Raw genomic sequence first — 15,543 nt, 5'->3', positions numbered from 1 at the left:
TAAAAGTTAAATATTTCAACCATGTGCAATACAAGGCTTACTTCCTCTCACTCTCTAGCATGATTATCATCCAGATCTTTGGCAGCCTGGTAGAAAACGTACCCTTTCTAAATGTGAATGAAAGATATTACAAAGCAGAATCCAGAATGCAGCAGAATGCAAAGATGTGCCAGTCAGCATCCTGGTGACCTACTTTTATTACAGCAATTCCATTTTTGAAGATATGCCACTACTTTTTGGGGAGAGCTGCACAATGAGGTGTCAGCAAACATGCTGCTTATCATTAAAGATGTTACTTGATGACTGCAAATACTTGTCTGTATGACTGACACTCCTAGTCAACGAGCTCCCACAGTAATGTGCAGTACCATATTCCAAAAGGAAAAAATATTATGATGTTTCTACAACAGAAATATGTGAGACTGAGCAAGTTACCCATCTACTTTTGATGGGAGTAAAGGTACTGTTTCATGCATTCTAAAATTGTAAAAACTGGAAAATTTTTTTTAGGTGCTCAATTTGCCTCATTTCTATGTTTGGGTTTTTTTATCTGTTTCTCTTTTTTCCTTGCATTTTAGTATGGAAGAAGAAAAGAGCTTCTGGTGAATGTGTCTGGAATATATTAGACAGTTGTTTTTGGTTTTATTTTTGGCATAAGCACATTTCAACAACTTTATCAGTGTACTTCCCACTATAATGTTCTCTGTATTACCTCATCATCTGACTTCTTAATAACTACCTAATTCTTCACAGTCATTTATCTCTAAGCCACATGTCAAACAACTACAAAATTGTTTACCTTCTTTATGAATATGGCATACCCCGCAGGCAGCGAAATTCTGCCCTTGAACTGTTCACTCACACACAAAAATATCACACAAGTAAATCTATAGTTCCCATAGTTTACTTAGAAAAAGCTCATGTGGACAGTTAAGTCTGGAAAAACTTGGTAAATGGCTTCATGAGATAACCCAGAAGTTACTTGACAAAACAAATTGAGGACAAAATTCAATCAAACAAATACAGATAATATACTTTCATGAGTACTGTGAAACTACAACCAAAATTCACAGCACTGGTCAACTCTTTCCAAATTTATTTTTGTGGCTTTTTTTGAGAGAATGAGGACTGATAAATTGCAATGAAAATATTTGGTTCATTTACTGAGAATGATTCAATATAATGTTATTGGTGATGAGGGCTACAAAGCAAACAATAGTTTATTAGCAAGCCAACCAACAAAACCAAAAAGCAACCTTGAATAAATTGCAGAGCAGTGTGTATTACTAGGTATGTATTGTTACACTTAAGCCTGAAGCTAACTGTTTAGAAAAATAATGTTTAAAAAGCACAATGAAAAATGAACAATACTTACAACCATACCGTTTAGGGACACCCAGCAATCTGGTGGGAAATCCTGGAGTAATGGTACTAAAAACTGAAGACAACCATCCCAGTGGCAAAGCAGCAACATCATTCCAATCAGATTAAAGATTCTCACCACAGCACTGGCCAGATCATATGTCATGTGGAATATCTGTAGACAAAAATGATGGATGATTTACATGATGAAACATGTTAAAAACATAAATCCAAATCATTTATTCTCATCCAGGCAGGTTAAAGACAAGGAAGTATTGTGCTGAAGTTCTAAAATAGTACAGATCTCTCAGTAAGGTTCATTAATTTGGGCACACTAAGTTGAGCGCAGAGCCGCGCTAACCTAACTGACTCTTTGGTGCATACCATTGTCACGGAGGCTGCTGAAAAGTGCTTATTTTGGATCAGAACGCACCAACTACAGTACTTTCTTAGAGCCTACCATTCCTTTCAAAGGGAGTAAGTCTCACAACTTAAAAAAAAATGTGGGGAAGCTTCTTAAAGGTAGTGAGACCACTACTAGTCTGCTAATTGGGTGAACTAAAATATTCACAAAGATGTGGCAGACACAAATTCAGTGCCCCAGACTGAAAGGTTCACTCTCACATTTCTCACCTGCTTGAGAGAACCAAATTCTGAGTGAGGAAACAATATAAATAATTGTCAAAATTTCTGAACTACTATTTCTGTAATATGTCTTTATTAATCCCATTTGCAAATATCAGTTCACCAAGCAAAACGACACAGAAGTATTTCACTTCTTTAAATCATCGACAATTTTCCTAAAACGTTAAGAATCCTGAACACCTGTAGCAGCTAAGTTTATGTCAAACTGCCATAATAATTTGGATTTCAATATATTGTTCCATTCTTGGACGAAAATCTTTGCATCTGAACGTCTCTTACAGCAAAAACTACACATAAACTCTTATAGTATATTATATTTCAATAAGCATAATTATTAGTATCCAGGAGTTCAAGTTAGAATATGAAGAATGTTTTGTCCAGTTGATATTTCATGGAATTTTAAGTAGAAAATACTATTTAACTGTACAGACTGACATAGAAATTTAGAGCCCTTAGCGCTGAAAAGCACATCAGATTCCTAGAGGTAGAAAAACTGACACTTTCTATAGGTGTGAAGAAAAGGCAGCAAAAAATCCCCAAAGATAAAGGCAGTTAAGTGAAGAGACATTAACAGCAACACTGCATTCCTGATAGGCTGTACCACTTGTGAGAGGTCAATATTAGGTCAAATAATAAAAACGAAGATCAGTTGTGGCATTGGCATACTGCAGTATCTAGGTAGTTGCAACAGCCCTCTTTGCCTTTACAAAACATTTATCATAGAAATTAAAATTCTTTTATATAATAAATGACTTCCATATCTGCACATGCCATTTGGCCTTTGTAAACAAAAAGAGTTCACATACTGAAGAGGGAATTTTTCTATCCTGACTTTTACAAATCTAAACTGAAAGCCAAAATTACATATCCACACCGTAAATGAGTGCAAGTGCTAATTTGGAGACCACGTTAAGGTACCTTTCAACATCATTTGCTGTTAGTGGCAGTTTGTGCTTGTTTGAAAATAATGGCATATTTTTGAGACCCAAAATATAAAACATGTTTAGTAGAAACATATCTAGATGTTAAATTATGTGCAAAGCATTTTTTTGAAGCTAGGGCATTTTAAGAGCATGCATTCCAAATGCCAGTTTGACAGAGGTTGCAAACAAAGGCTTGTAACATTATTCAAAATGTCATGTGTTATCCAAATACCATTTAACTCCTGTTAAAATTGAGGGGATGATACTAATGCTTAGAAGTTATTGTAAATGAAAATAAACAGAAAACTACCACCATTATAAATCTGTGCTGTTTAGAAATGTATGTTATAGCTATTTTCATAGCTATAGTAGCATGATATTAATTCAGAGATTAGAAATGTAAAACTGAAATAATTTTATTTAAATAAGTAGAAAAAAAAAGCAAGGACTGGCACTGTTTTGGAACACTAAAACACAGTTTCATTTGGGTTACTCTTTATTTGCATGGATAGTTTACTGCACCCACAAAGTGCAGATACAGTCCTGATGACATGAAAAGTAGCAGAAGTTTTGTCACTGAAAGTAGGATTTCCAGTAGAATATGTATCTGTAAAAGTTAAGAAGATTAGACAGAAATTATACATATTTTACACAGAGATCACAACTTCATGAAGAATTTCCTGTTGCTCCAGAAAAGCAAGTTATAACATCTATACAATACAGCTGGATAAAAATCAAAGGTCATCTCAGTTCTTATCCACAGAATTTTCATACTGCCTCAAGCTTCTCATTAGGCTTTTCTGTAAGAGATCAGATTTTCAGAATAATTCACTGAATTGGATACTGAGTGGTTTTTTTTTTTTTTAAATCAATCACAAATATGATGATCAGAGCTACACTGAGCACTAACACCTTCATTCCTATAATTACTTAGAAACAGAATGTTTCTGAAAACATGCACCTAAGTGTTTCTGACAAGCATGCGAAATCTGGTTCTGCGAAACATCTCAAAGTCCACAAAACAACACTTTCAGAGACAGAGGACTCGTGAATCCCCATCCTGCTTGTGTAACTACAGGTTTAGGCAATATGAAATATTGTGCATGTATACTGTGATCATAGCTGCAGAAAAATGACCATTGTGTAGCTCTTTCACTTAGATGGAGCTCATTTTTGGCATAGATCCAGATTAGAGAGATGGTTTGAATTGCAAAGTTCGTATCTTCATATAGGATTTCCTACATTTTTAGAGCCTTTTGTGCTGGTACATATTTATTACAAATCTTAAAAGCTCCACATTATTTAATTAGGTAATATGCACTGAAAAAAATATGTGGGTGATTGAATTTGCTGATGTATTTATTTAAGCATTACAGAGATCTTGCCTGGCTCTTAAGGATCTATCACGTCCTGCCTACCCTGTGAAACTGTGGGATGACTCGGTAAGGCTCCCCAAATGAGCCATTAGATCTAGCATACCAAAAAATCTATTACAAAGAAAGACTAGAATTCAAACCAAACAAACAGCTGCGGCACTGTGCTCAAATTAAAGGGCGCTGCCAAGTCAAAGAGGTCTGCGGGTTGAGTTTGGGCTTTGGAAGGATTATTCTATCCTGTTATACAGGATAGAATTCTGAGTAATTGTTGTTTTTTCTTCAAAGCAGCATCTGCCTTTTCATTACCAAGGACAATCCTCCCCTTCTACTCAGCCCTGGGGAGGCCCCACCTGGAGTCCTGTGTCCAGTTCTGGGCTCCCCAGGACAAGAGAGACAAAGAGCTACTGGAGAGAGTCCAGTGGAGGGCTACAAAGATGATGAGGGGACTGGTGCACCTCTCCTATGAAGAAAGGCTGAGGGAGCTGGGCCTGTTCAGCCTGGAGAAGAGAAGACTGAGAGGTGACCTGATCAATGTGTACAAGTAGCTGAAGGGAGGGTGTCAAGAGGATGGCGCCAGACTCTTCTCCGCGGCGCCCAGTGACAGGACAAGAAACACAGACAGTTCTGGCTGAACATGAGGCAGAACTTCTTTCCTGTGAGGGTGACAGAGCACTGGCACAGGTTGCCCAGAGAGGTAGTGGAGTCTCCTTCCCTGGAGATATTCAAAACCCGCCTGGATGCGATCCTGTGCAATGTGCGCTAGAGGACCATCTCCAGAGGTCCCTTCCAACCTCGGCCATTCTGCGATTCTGTGATTCTGTGAATATGCCTTTGTAGTAACAACCATGTACTGAGAGAACAATAATATGTTGAAAATTTTATGTGAAACCAAATCCAGTAAAGGAAAAGTCTATAACAGTCAGTATATGACACTGCAACCTTTCATCATTTGTGAAAACTTTCACTCAAGAAATAGCTTCTGTGAGGCTTAGCATTCAGTATCAGTAAGTATTATTAAAAATGCATACAGATATTCTAGATACTTTCGGGAATGGTAATATTATATGAGCATTTCTGCAATAACACCCATTAATTGCAGTGTTTCATTGCTCATCTTTTGCTTATATAGCCCAATATTTGTATAGCCTATTCTAATAATTGATAAATACATATTACAGAAAATTACTTCATTGGAAAAATCTTAAGTAAATGTTGAAAAATCTTTTAGGTAGCATATTCAAATATCCTCCCAGTAAATAAAAGAAGTTTGGTATTTTTTTCCTAAAAGGAACTTACCATGGAAATATGTGCTTAGTTGACATCATACATTGTATGTTTAATCTTTTATGTTTTTCCATTTCTGAAACAACTGTGATACATTCAAACAAAGAGTAACAAAAGAAGTCTTATTTTTATAGCATTTTCTTTTTGGAACTATATAAATTACAGTGGCTCCATTAATGAATTAATCCTTATTAAAACTCCAAGGAGGTATGTGAAACATTGTTTGTTTAGAGAATCGGAACATAGAAAGTTAAGAGGTTAATACCACTCATTTGAATAAGTAGTGACTTGCCAGTAGGTGACCAGTAGGACAGGAAGAAATTGGAAATCACAGATTGATTCAAATGTCTTTATTTCACAGTACAGCTGTCCTGTATATCGAAGACAAATCTCTTTGTTGGAGGGGATGTCTTATCAAGATAATATTCATAATAAAATAAATTCCAACACCTGCACAGACCTAAAATTAGGCTCTTAAACTCATTATCAGGTACCTGAATATACCTGAATATAAGTAGCCTGATTTTCATTAAATGCTCACTATCCATAAATTCTATGCAAGTGAGCAGGAGCTGCAGATATACAACAGATTTGAAAACGTGGCTATTTTATTTAGACTCTTAACTCCACACCTAAATATTCAGCTTGGCCATCAAGATATGCAACTTTTGGGCAACACATTAAAAAAAAATTACTAGAGTTACTTTACAACCCTGCAACTGAGAACAATTTAAAATTCCCTTGAGAACTAACTCTCTCCACATTATTATTTCACATAATAGAAAATATTCAATAGATATCTCTGCTTTTTATTCACTTCTCAATTTCATTTGAATTACACTTGATAGTTTTCATTAGTATGATGTGCTTGTTTTTTCTTCACTGGAATAATGTTAGCATTCATCGTTTCCATACACTTCAAAATAGTGTTTAATAATAAATTCTGATTGATGAATTCATTTCTGAAAACTCATAAAATATCTTCCTCTATTATTTTTATACTCTTCTTTCAATACCCTGGAAACCTTAAATATTTGCCCAGAAAGCCAGCAATGCCTCTGACAATGGCTGAAATGTAGATTAACAGTTTCGAATGTTTTGGCAAAATATTGCTCACAGACAGTATGAAATTGCTCATAAGTCAGAGTTCACATGTTTTATCTCAGTTTCTGCTCACACTTTATTAATGACTCTTTTTATTCCCATGTGTGAAGCAGGAAGCAGACTATTCCTTCCTCACATTTATAATGCAGTGTATACTTTACATTGGTCCTGCTAACTCTGATTTTTGAGCCTGAGACAGAAAAACTTATTTCAGTTTTGCCAGCCCACTTGCTTAATAACATTTGAGGGCTGTCATAGTAAGTTAACAGTGCACATACAGTTTAACTAGAATGAATACCAAATTTGTGGAACTGCTGTCATGGAATACACTAGGTTACCTCTTTTGCCTTCTGATATTGGAATTTAATATTTGTTGAGTTATGATTTTTAATTCAATTTGATTTTTTAGGTTCTTTTTATATAAATTGATTTAAAACTAGAATTTAATTATTTCTGAAAAAAAAAGGAAATCTCAGGACTTTCTGGAAAATGTATTAAAAACTCACATCACAGAGTTCATTCACATACCCCTTCTTTGCAACCTCTCAGAGCTACTAAGGGTGCTCAGGATCATAAAGCTAGCTCAGGCTTAATCCTCAAATTATGATTTGCATTGTGCCTCAGGCAATATGAAATGACGCTCAAACTAAAGGAAGCTATGTGGAGCCTGAAATATTAAATAGCCACTGTGGGGAGACAGAAATAGTTGCATAGGTACTGAGATTCTTGAGATCATCCTGAAAGCCGTATGAAGTACAACAACAGAATTTCAGGCTAGACTGCAGGGGAAAAATAACAGTAATAAAAATTACAAGGGTTTTTTGGTTCATTCACTAGGTCAGTTCAGAATTATTGGGCTTATCCTTTTCGGCACCAACTAGACAAGGATTATAAATTATGGGATGCAAACTTTCCTACCTGAGCTAAATTTTCACTTCTAAGATAGTGGTGGTAATACAGTCCCCAGGAAATAAAATAATACAGAAGAAGGAGGAGAGCTCAAAACCTCCCTTTTTGAGCATCCCTCTCTCAATCTACCCTAACCAGTGAAAGCCATGCATGACTCTCTGTCTAGCCATTTCATGTTCTACAAATCGATTTCAGAAGACATTTTTTGTAAATATCATTTGGGACACTATAGATATGACCTAACTTCTACTAAAGCCAATTTCTTTGGGAGTTGCAGATTATTACACTCTACCATGAAAATCTATCTGCAAAAGTAGATGGAAATGCCTATTGATTGAAATGCCTGGCTATGCCTACAGGGTAACATTTTACACTCTACTGACTCCTGATATATATGGTTAATTTTATAATAAATAATTCATAGTTGATAATTCAGTAGTGGGGAAAGGTATATAGCACTATTTAATCTAGTTGTATTTGTGACCTTAAGCTGACGACAAATGTAAAGATCTGCATTTGCTTTAGTTGACCCTGGAGGGAAAACATCAGTAATTTAATAAACAGAACAAACCAGTTTTAATCAAACATATCTGGAAAAAAGAGCCGAGAGTGGCCTATTTTATATGACCTTTAAAAATTGTTATTTTCTAGATGCAGTCATTCTGACATTAGGTTTTATAATAGAAGACCCATTTATTCCACTTCAAGGCATATACAAATGGAAGCTAGCTTCTGTGAAGCAAAAAGAACAGCTCAACAACATTTAAATGTGACTGTGCTAAGTCCAGGTTAAACCTAAAAGCATTAATAAAACCACTTTGCTGAAGGAAGAATTAGGCAAGCCTTGGAAAGGTCAGGTATAACTAGGAAGCAACATTTATTTGCTATATATAAATTCTGCCATATATATTTTCTACTGTGAATTTGCCAGTGCCATACTAATATATTACCTTTCACATAGAGGGCAAGACTTCGCTGCCAAAATGTGTATTTTTATTAGCCTGTTGTGATTAATGAATGTGACCTATCTGGATACCAAAGCAGTGAGGAACAGTCACTTCAGTGCAACAGTGAAGAAAACATGCCAACGCTGACCCAGTCTTAGGATCCTCCAATAAAAAATACAGTGCTAACCTTCACTGTGTTTTTGCAGAGGAGGAGGTCACATTCTCTATTTATTTTGATGACAGAATGTACCTTACTAGCCTAAGCCTTTGTCTTTATTGCTGAAGTGAAGCAAAGTTAAAAAAAAGTTCATAGCTGTGAGAAACAAGCAAATATGCAACACTAACAGCTTGTCTCCATGACAATATTTAGCTGAAGTTATTATCCTTAAGTTATGGTATCTAACTGAGAGTGACCGTATGGCAAAAAAAATACTTGCACTGTACATGAGCAGAGAGGTTGAGAGTTGTGCAGTATGCTACCTTGGATTATACCTCAGGCTCCAATACAACTTTATTTCAACTATCAGCATCACCTGAACTTCAGCTCAAGCTTCTTGACGGGCCACGTAACTGAAGTGAAAGCACCGCTGAATTCAAGCTAGAGACTTTTGTGAGTGGAGTTGAGCTAGAAGCAACATTTCATTTATTATCTTATATAATTACTTATATCCTACAAGGAAGATAGGCTCTAGAAGAGCCTATCTTAGCCGTCGCTAAGTGCCTAAAAATATTATTTATGATTTATTTTGAGCAACTGTTTCTCATATTAATGTGCAGCTGCACTCTGGCAGCGACAAGAGAAAAGAAATAAGTTATTTTCTCTTGCTCATCCTCTCACAGAAAGGCCAAGGCAGGGACTCCCACAGGTCTGAAAAGGGCAACAGAATGAGCAACATAAATCCTGAAAAATATTACTGCCTGCAATGTTTCAAATAAAAGTGCATGAAGTCAGATACCTGACTGCATTTTTAGGTATTAATATGAGCTTCAGAAGCCTAAGCTCTCAGGTTTTAAAATATTTATTTAACCCGTTTTAATTCTTATTAAATGTGAAATAAAACAATAGAAATAGTAAATATCAGGCATGTACTTTATAAAGAAGTCTACCACAGAATGTGTTATAAGTGATGAAACAATTTAGGGAGATCCTTAAAAAGTACCAAAATCTTCACAAAAAGAGTCATGTCAGATAAAATGGCATTTCACACCATTTTTGATTATTCAGCTCAGAAACCCTAGGCCCTTTTAATTTCTGTTTGTAAAGCATGCAAGGTCTGTTCCTTTGGCTCACGCATTTAAAATATAGGAATGGGCAGGCGAGAACACAATCTGGTTGCACTGATCTAACAGTAAAACAGAGCACGCACACTGTTTCCTGTGATCCCTTCCAGACTCCCGAGCTCCAGCTGCTGTGCCTATGAGCTATGCTTGTCTCTGGAAGCTACCTGAATATGAAATGCATCCCAGGATATTTCAAAGAATAGACTTTGGTACACAACAGCATCTAAAGAGCAGCATGTTTTTAGGAACAACCTGGAACAGCCATAGCAGGAGAAAAAGAAAGATTTATACTCAAATTCAGTCAAAATGAATAAACACAAAGCTGATATGCTGCAGAAAGTATTGAAAAATACATATAATTTAACAGAACAACAGATTATCCAATCAACATCGTACCAATGGGACACGGACAACCAACTACTTTCAACGTTAATCTTTTCCTAAGCTTCAGGTAGATTTTTTTTTAGTTACGTTTTAATGTCAAAACTCCGTGAATATGAGAAGAAATCAGGTACTTTTTGAAAGTAGAAGAAACCGTAGAAATTTGGAGGCACACGGAAACTGAAAGTTTGCATGTTTATAAAATAATTATCTGAACCTATTGCCTCTGTAAAACAATCCTCTCAACATTTTTCCTTTTCACTAAATTTCCAGTATGTCATGACAGGCCACATATATGTCACGGAACTTCTCTTATGTCAGCCAGAACTAGACTTATGAAATAAATGAAAATGTGTGAATAAAAAGCAGAAGAAAAATTTCTCTCTCATCATCCTAAACCTCAAAAAGAATCAATTTGAGCCTTAAGGATGATTCATTCAAGTTCTAAAACCACCAGTTCTTTTTATATGATGCCTCCTCTGACGCAGGCATGACTCTTGCATTTCTAAGCTTCAAATTAGTTCTTCTATTTATAATATGGCAACATAATGGTCTCACAGTAAACAACTGAAATAATGAGGAATATTTCTTCTGGGACATTTAAAGGAAAAAAGTTGATATCTCACTGAAGCTTCTGAGATTAATCTTCTAAAGCATGGAAAGAATGTGCAAGAAATATACAAGGAATTGAAATAAAAGTCTTAATGTTAAATTTCTTGTGGAATGGAAATTCTGAACCAAATCGATTCAGAATGCTTTATTTTAATAGCATTTAATATCTTCCTTTTAATAATCCTCAGAACATGTTTTCATGAATTGTTATATTCTAATAGTTATATATTTATGTTCTTAAGATTAAATATAATCCATAAATGAAATACATTAAATTCCTTAAAAATAAATTCCATAAAAATTCCAAATTTATTAGAATATAAATTTTTCCAGTCATCTAAAAGTAAAAATAGGTTGATCTTTATAAAAAAATAAGACTAAGAGTTCAGAGGTCTACTAAAATTTTCATGCTGTCAGCAAAATATTACAGCTTTAAACAAATTACTTTGGAGATTTGCATACAATACCCTTTCATGTAAAATATCATGTTCATATGGTTTAGCATATAAAACTACCTTGTGTAGAAATTTCAGATGCTAAATTATTCTATTTTTGTAACTGTGTTAAACATTTGGTAAACACATGACTATCACTATGAAGAGTGTGTGTACGCTTACAAATCCACAAATATAATTTACAACAAATTCTGAACAGTCAAGTTAAAAAGTATTACCACAAATCTCTACAGATAGTCTACGAAAAAGGGAGAGTTTGCAAAGGAGAGACATACAAGTAATACAAGTCATATAAGTAATATCAGAAAAGAGGAACTACTGTAAGAAGAAAGAAGTATTCTTTTTGAGTATTATTAGAGTTCTTTGATTCCTGCCTATATCCAAAATTTTATTTCAAATGCTACTTCCTTCTGATGGGTAACATTTCTGAGGACTGAGTAAATGATCATTCTGGATTTTGTTTTAATGCTATCGGTTATAAGGCTAAAGAGCTGAAGAGCAAACATTGTGCCTGGATTGATTTCTTTTGGCATTATTTTTTGAGAACATAAACTAATAGAATTATTAGATTTTTGGTTATGTTAAGGTAATTTGAGGAAGAAAACTGTTAGCGTACAGGCAGCCTAATGTGTAAAAATGTAGTATCTCTCACAGTACTTTTTACTATGTAGTTTCTTCAAAAAGAGTTTACATTTGGTCATACATACTTTCTAAATAGTACCTCATTAAATACAACGTCAACCTGTAGTTTGCCAGATGAATAGCAGAACATGACAGATTGCTTTATAAAGGACACAACATGTTAGCCTATGAATTTGAAATGTATACTAAAATATGACTAATATAGATAGAATAATTACTTACTAAGACTCATAAACAATAAATTAGAAATTGCACAAAAAAGTGGGAATCCTGGTCTGAAAGCTCCACTGAAAAGTAACTATACCACATAATTTCTTCTCATTCTAATTAAATATTCCTTCCCTCCTTACTCCCTCTCCCCCCCTCCCTTTTTTTTCCCTTTTCTGTCACTCTTGGCATGTCAGGAAAAGACCTGCAAGATGTTCACCCCTCTCCCGAATCTCTGGCCACGCCAATATGACACTCCCTCTCCGACCTGTCAGCTTTTGTCACTGCTCTTCATGCTATGCGACTGTTCAGCACGGATCTGCTCCTGTGTGCTCTTTGTCCTGACTCGTTTGTGTAACAAGCTGCCTGCTTAACTAGCCTTGTCCTGCTTTTCTCTGTTGGGTCACAGCAAATAACCTCTCATGGGAAGCTTATCTAGCAAACTCCGTGTTTGGTTTATTATTGCTGAGGATGTACTGTGACGGCCCATCATGTCCAGATATGGATCTCTATTTGTCTCTTTGCCGTTATTTTTTTGGCTCTCTTAGCTGTTAACAGTGACTTTCTATTATTTTCTAGCTGATCAGATGAAAGTGTCTTGTTCCCAAATTCTTGTTTGGCTATAAATCACTTGAGTTTTCCTGCAGAGTATTTTGTCCCACTTTCTAAGCACAGGATGTCCACTTGCAAAGACTGACTTCAATTTCCTACTGCAGTTCTTGCTGAAATTGCAGTCATCATCTCAGAGGTTGTATGAGGTATAAGTTTGATGACTTTTGAGAGATCTGTTGTTGAACATTATACAAGTAAACATCTTTAACACAATTAGTGCTATTTCTGTGTATTGCTCCAGCTGGCCATTCATGGTTGGGCCAGATAATATACCTACTGATTTGTCCCAGGAATATCTCTCTCCTGTCACGTATTTTGATTTAGGAGATCAACATTTCTGCTAGTTAATGTTGTTGCAAAATCCTCCTTTAGAACAATATTTAAGTTCATCCTTCACTTGGTACCAGGATCAGTCCTCTGCGCACTCATTCCTTGCGATCTGGTCTACATAGGGGTGTGAACTGATCTACTGCCAGAGGTTTGTCTGCTGGACTGTCTCCTGCCCTCTGCCACAGATGCAAATGTACATCCAAAAACTCTATTGCCTTTTGTGCCACAGAGCATGATTATACTGGGTTCAGGAAAGTGCCTTCTTTAAAGGCTTGGACACTCATGGTGAGCTTTATTGGGTCGTATCCTACTTTCAGAACGCATTGCTGAAGGCTTAGTAATTTAGGTTGCATAGATGAATTCAGTGGTCACTTTCTAATTCTGCTTTCTTATGGCTTATTATCAAATTACAGGTCCATTGTGTACAAAAGCAAAAGCGACAGAATTTTATCTGCTCTCAAGAGCACTTCACCTAGCTTTTTACTGTCTGACTCTCATCTTCATATTGTATCTGTTACAACTTTACTAGCAATTAAAGCACTCCCATACCATGGTAGTTGTTATTGCAGGCTGGTGTTAGCACTACCTCTTCCTTGACATTACAGACTACGTTTCAGTGCTGTGTTCAGTGGCTTGGTTTTCTCTTCTCTACTGTGATATCCCTTGCTTTTTCCAAGATGCGTAACAGTGCCTCTTCTTTTCAGGCCTGATAATTTATTCTTTTAGTTCATAAGATTATTGTGACTCAGGGATTGCACATGGATATTTTACTTTGTCTTCCACTTTGTGGATCTCTTTCTGTGAAATACTGTCCTTTTACTCTACAAAAAGCCGGGGCCCACAGGAACTGTGCTCTCTCCTCTTTCCTGCTGAGGATACTCCGTGTTGTACTGAGATTAAGTGTACAGCCTGTTCTGTCCTGCTGTGCAACACTGAGCAATACTTTCGTTTGTCAGCTGTAAAAAGCAAAAAACATTTTTTTGTTTCATATTTCCTTATTCATATTTCCTATTTCTGTTTCATATTTCCTTAACAGACCACATTTGCCTGTTGGCTTCCGACTGGTTTCAGTATGCAACGCCACAGTTTATTTCCAATCTAATGTTTCTACTTTGTCTGTCCGCTGACACTGAAGCTGACTCCCTAATCCATCTGGAATCAAAACGGTTATTGATCAAAAGCATAACTCACATATGACAGTTAAGTGACTGGCAGCCACTGAGGAGGATGTATACTGAAGCAAACCTTGAGTGGGTGAACTTAAAGCAAATACCCTCTTCTTCACCGAAAGTCTCTGTATCCTCAACTATCACATATACCCCTGCGTATTTTTATTCTTCCTTGAACAGAAACAAAACTTTAGATCATTTCCTTTGGGATGTTTAATAGTTTTATTTTCCATTCCCTTTACATTGCTGTTAAAAGATGGAGAGTTTTCTTGTTGCCATTCATGTGCATTACTCTACAATATAGGTTGCGATTTTATGCTTTTATTCTATATCGGTTTGTTCCTATGTAGGCCTTATATAGGAAGGCTGAATCTTCTGTCTCAAACATTAATTATGGATAACAGCATCTTAGCTATGTGAATGTTAGTATTTCTTGTTTTATTCTGCTTTTGGGCTTCAAGTTAACAAAAAAGCCAGCATCATTCTGCAGTATTAAATTGTGAGCCCACAGTATGCATACAAATAGTGTCAATGGTGACATAAACATTAGGACAAGCATTAGTTTGGGAAAAGAGCATTTAAAATTGATTTTTAAGGCTATATGAGTTTTAAGAATGATAGTCTCTAGCCATTTCCCTTACATCTGGTATTTGTTTTTAACTTGTAAATATCCAATCCATTATTCGGGAGAGTTATTGCATACAAAGCGCAATAACCTCCCTACATTTTTCCTTTCTGCTTTTTATATTTAGATCACATCTGAAACAAAAGAAAGGTCACGCTAAAGCAGGATCATGTCATTTTTTAAAGAAAATAAAAGTATCCTCACTTTTTTTTGTGGATTTACAAAAATTTTAAATTGGTGTTGAGATTCTGACTCACTTATGTTTACAAAGTCAGACCCTTCTGTTACCAAACATCTGGAGGAAAAGGATTTACCTGCAGTAATTAGACCAGAATTTCTCTCTGGTTTCTGTGCATTTTCTTATTCTTATTCTTGTTCCTCAGAGTATCTCTGCGGTACATTTTCAGTCCGTCCATTCACAATGTTCTGATTTTTCTATACACTGTTCTCACGCCCTATCCTCTTTTCCTTTTTTATGTGCTCCCACAAAGAGCATAAACTTTACATCCCAATAACATCCAGAGAAGGCTCTCAAATTTAGGCCAAGTAATTCTGTTCATCATTTTTGATAGCAATTGTATCCAGTGGCTGCCAATGAGAAGTTAGTATTTCATATTAACTACCACATAGTGGCAGTATCACCAACTCCAAGCAAATATAATTGTGATCGAGGTGACCT

General features: G+C 35.8%; 1 protein-coding gene across 2 annotated transcripts in view; it reads right to left on the bottom strand.

The window, feature by feature from the left end:
• The window catches only part of LOC104146894 (potassium/sodium hyperpolarization-activated cyclic nucleotide-gated channel 1), a 218,465-nt gene that overhangs the window by 105,533 nt on the left and 97,389 nt on the right, over positions 1-15,543 (bottom strand). Inside the window, exon 3 of one of the 2 annotated variants that reach the window (XM_068925895.1) lies at positions 1,376-1,537. The exons of the other annotated variant lie outside the window; for it this stretch is intronic. Coding sequence (XP_068781996.1) covers positions 1,376-1,537 — 162 coding nt within the window. The remainder of the gene's footprint in view (positions 1-1,375; positions 1,538-15,543) is intronic. 2 annotated transcript variants of the gene reach the window in all.

This window comes from Struthio camelus, chromosome W (genome assembly GCF_040807025.1).
Source record: "Struthio camelus isolate bStrCam1 chromosome W, bStrCam1.hap1, whole genome shotgun sequence".
Taxonomy (NCBI): domain Eukaryota; kingdom Metazoa; phylum Chordata; class Aves; order Struthioniformes; family Struthionidae; genus Struthio; species Struthio camelus.
This window is presented reverse-complemented; position numbering and strand designations above follow the sequence as displayed.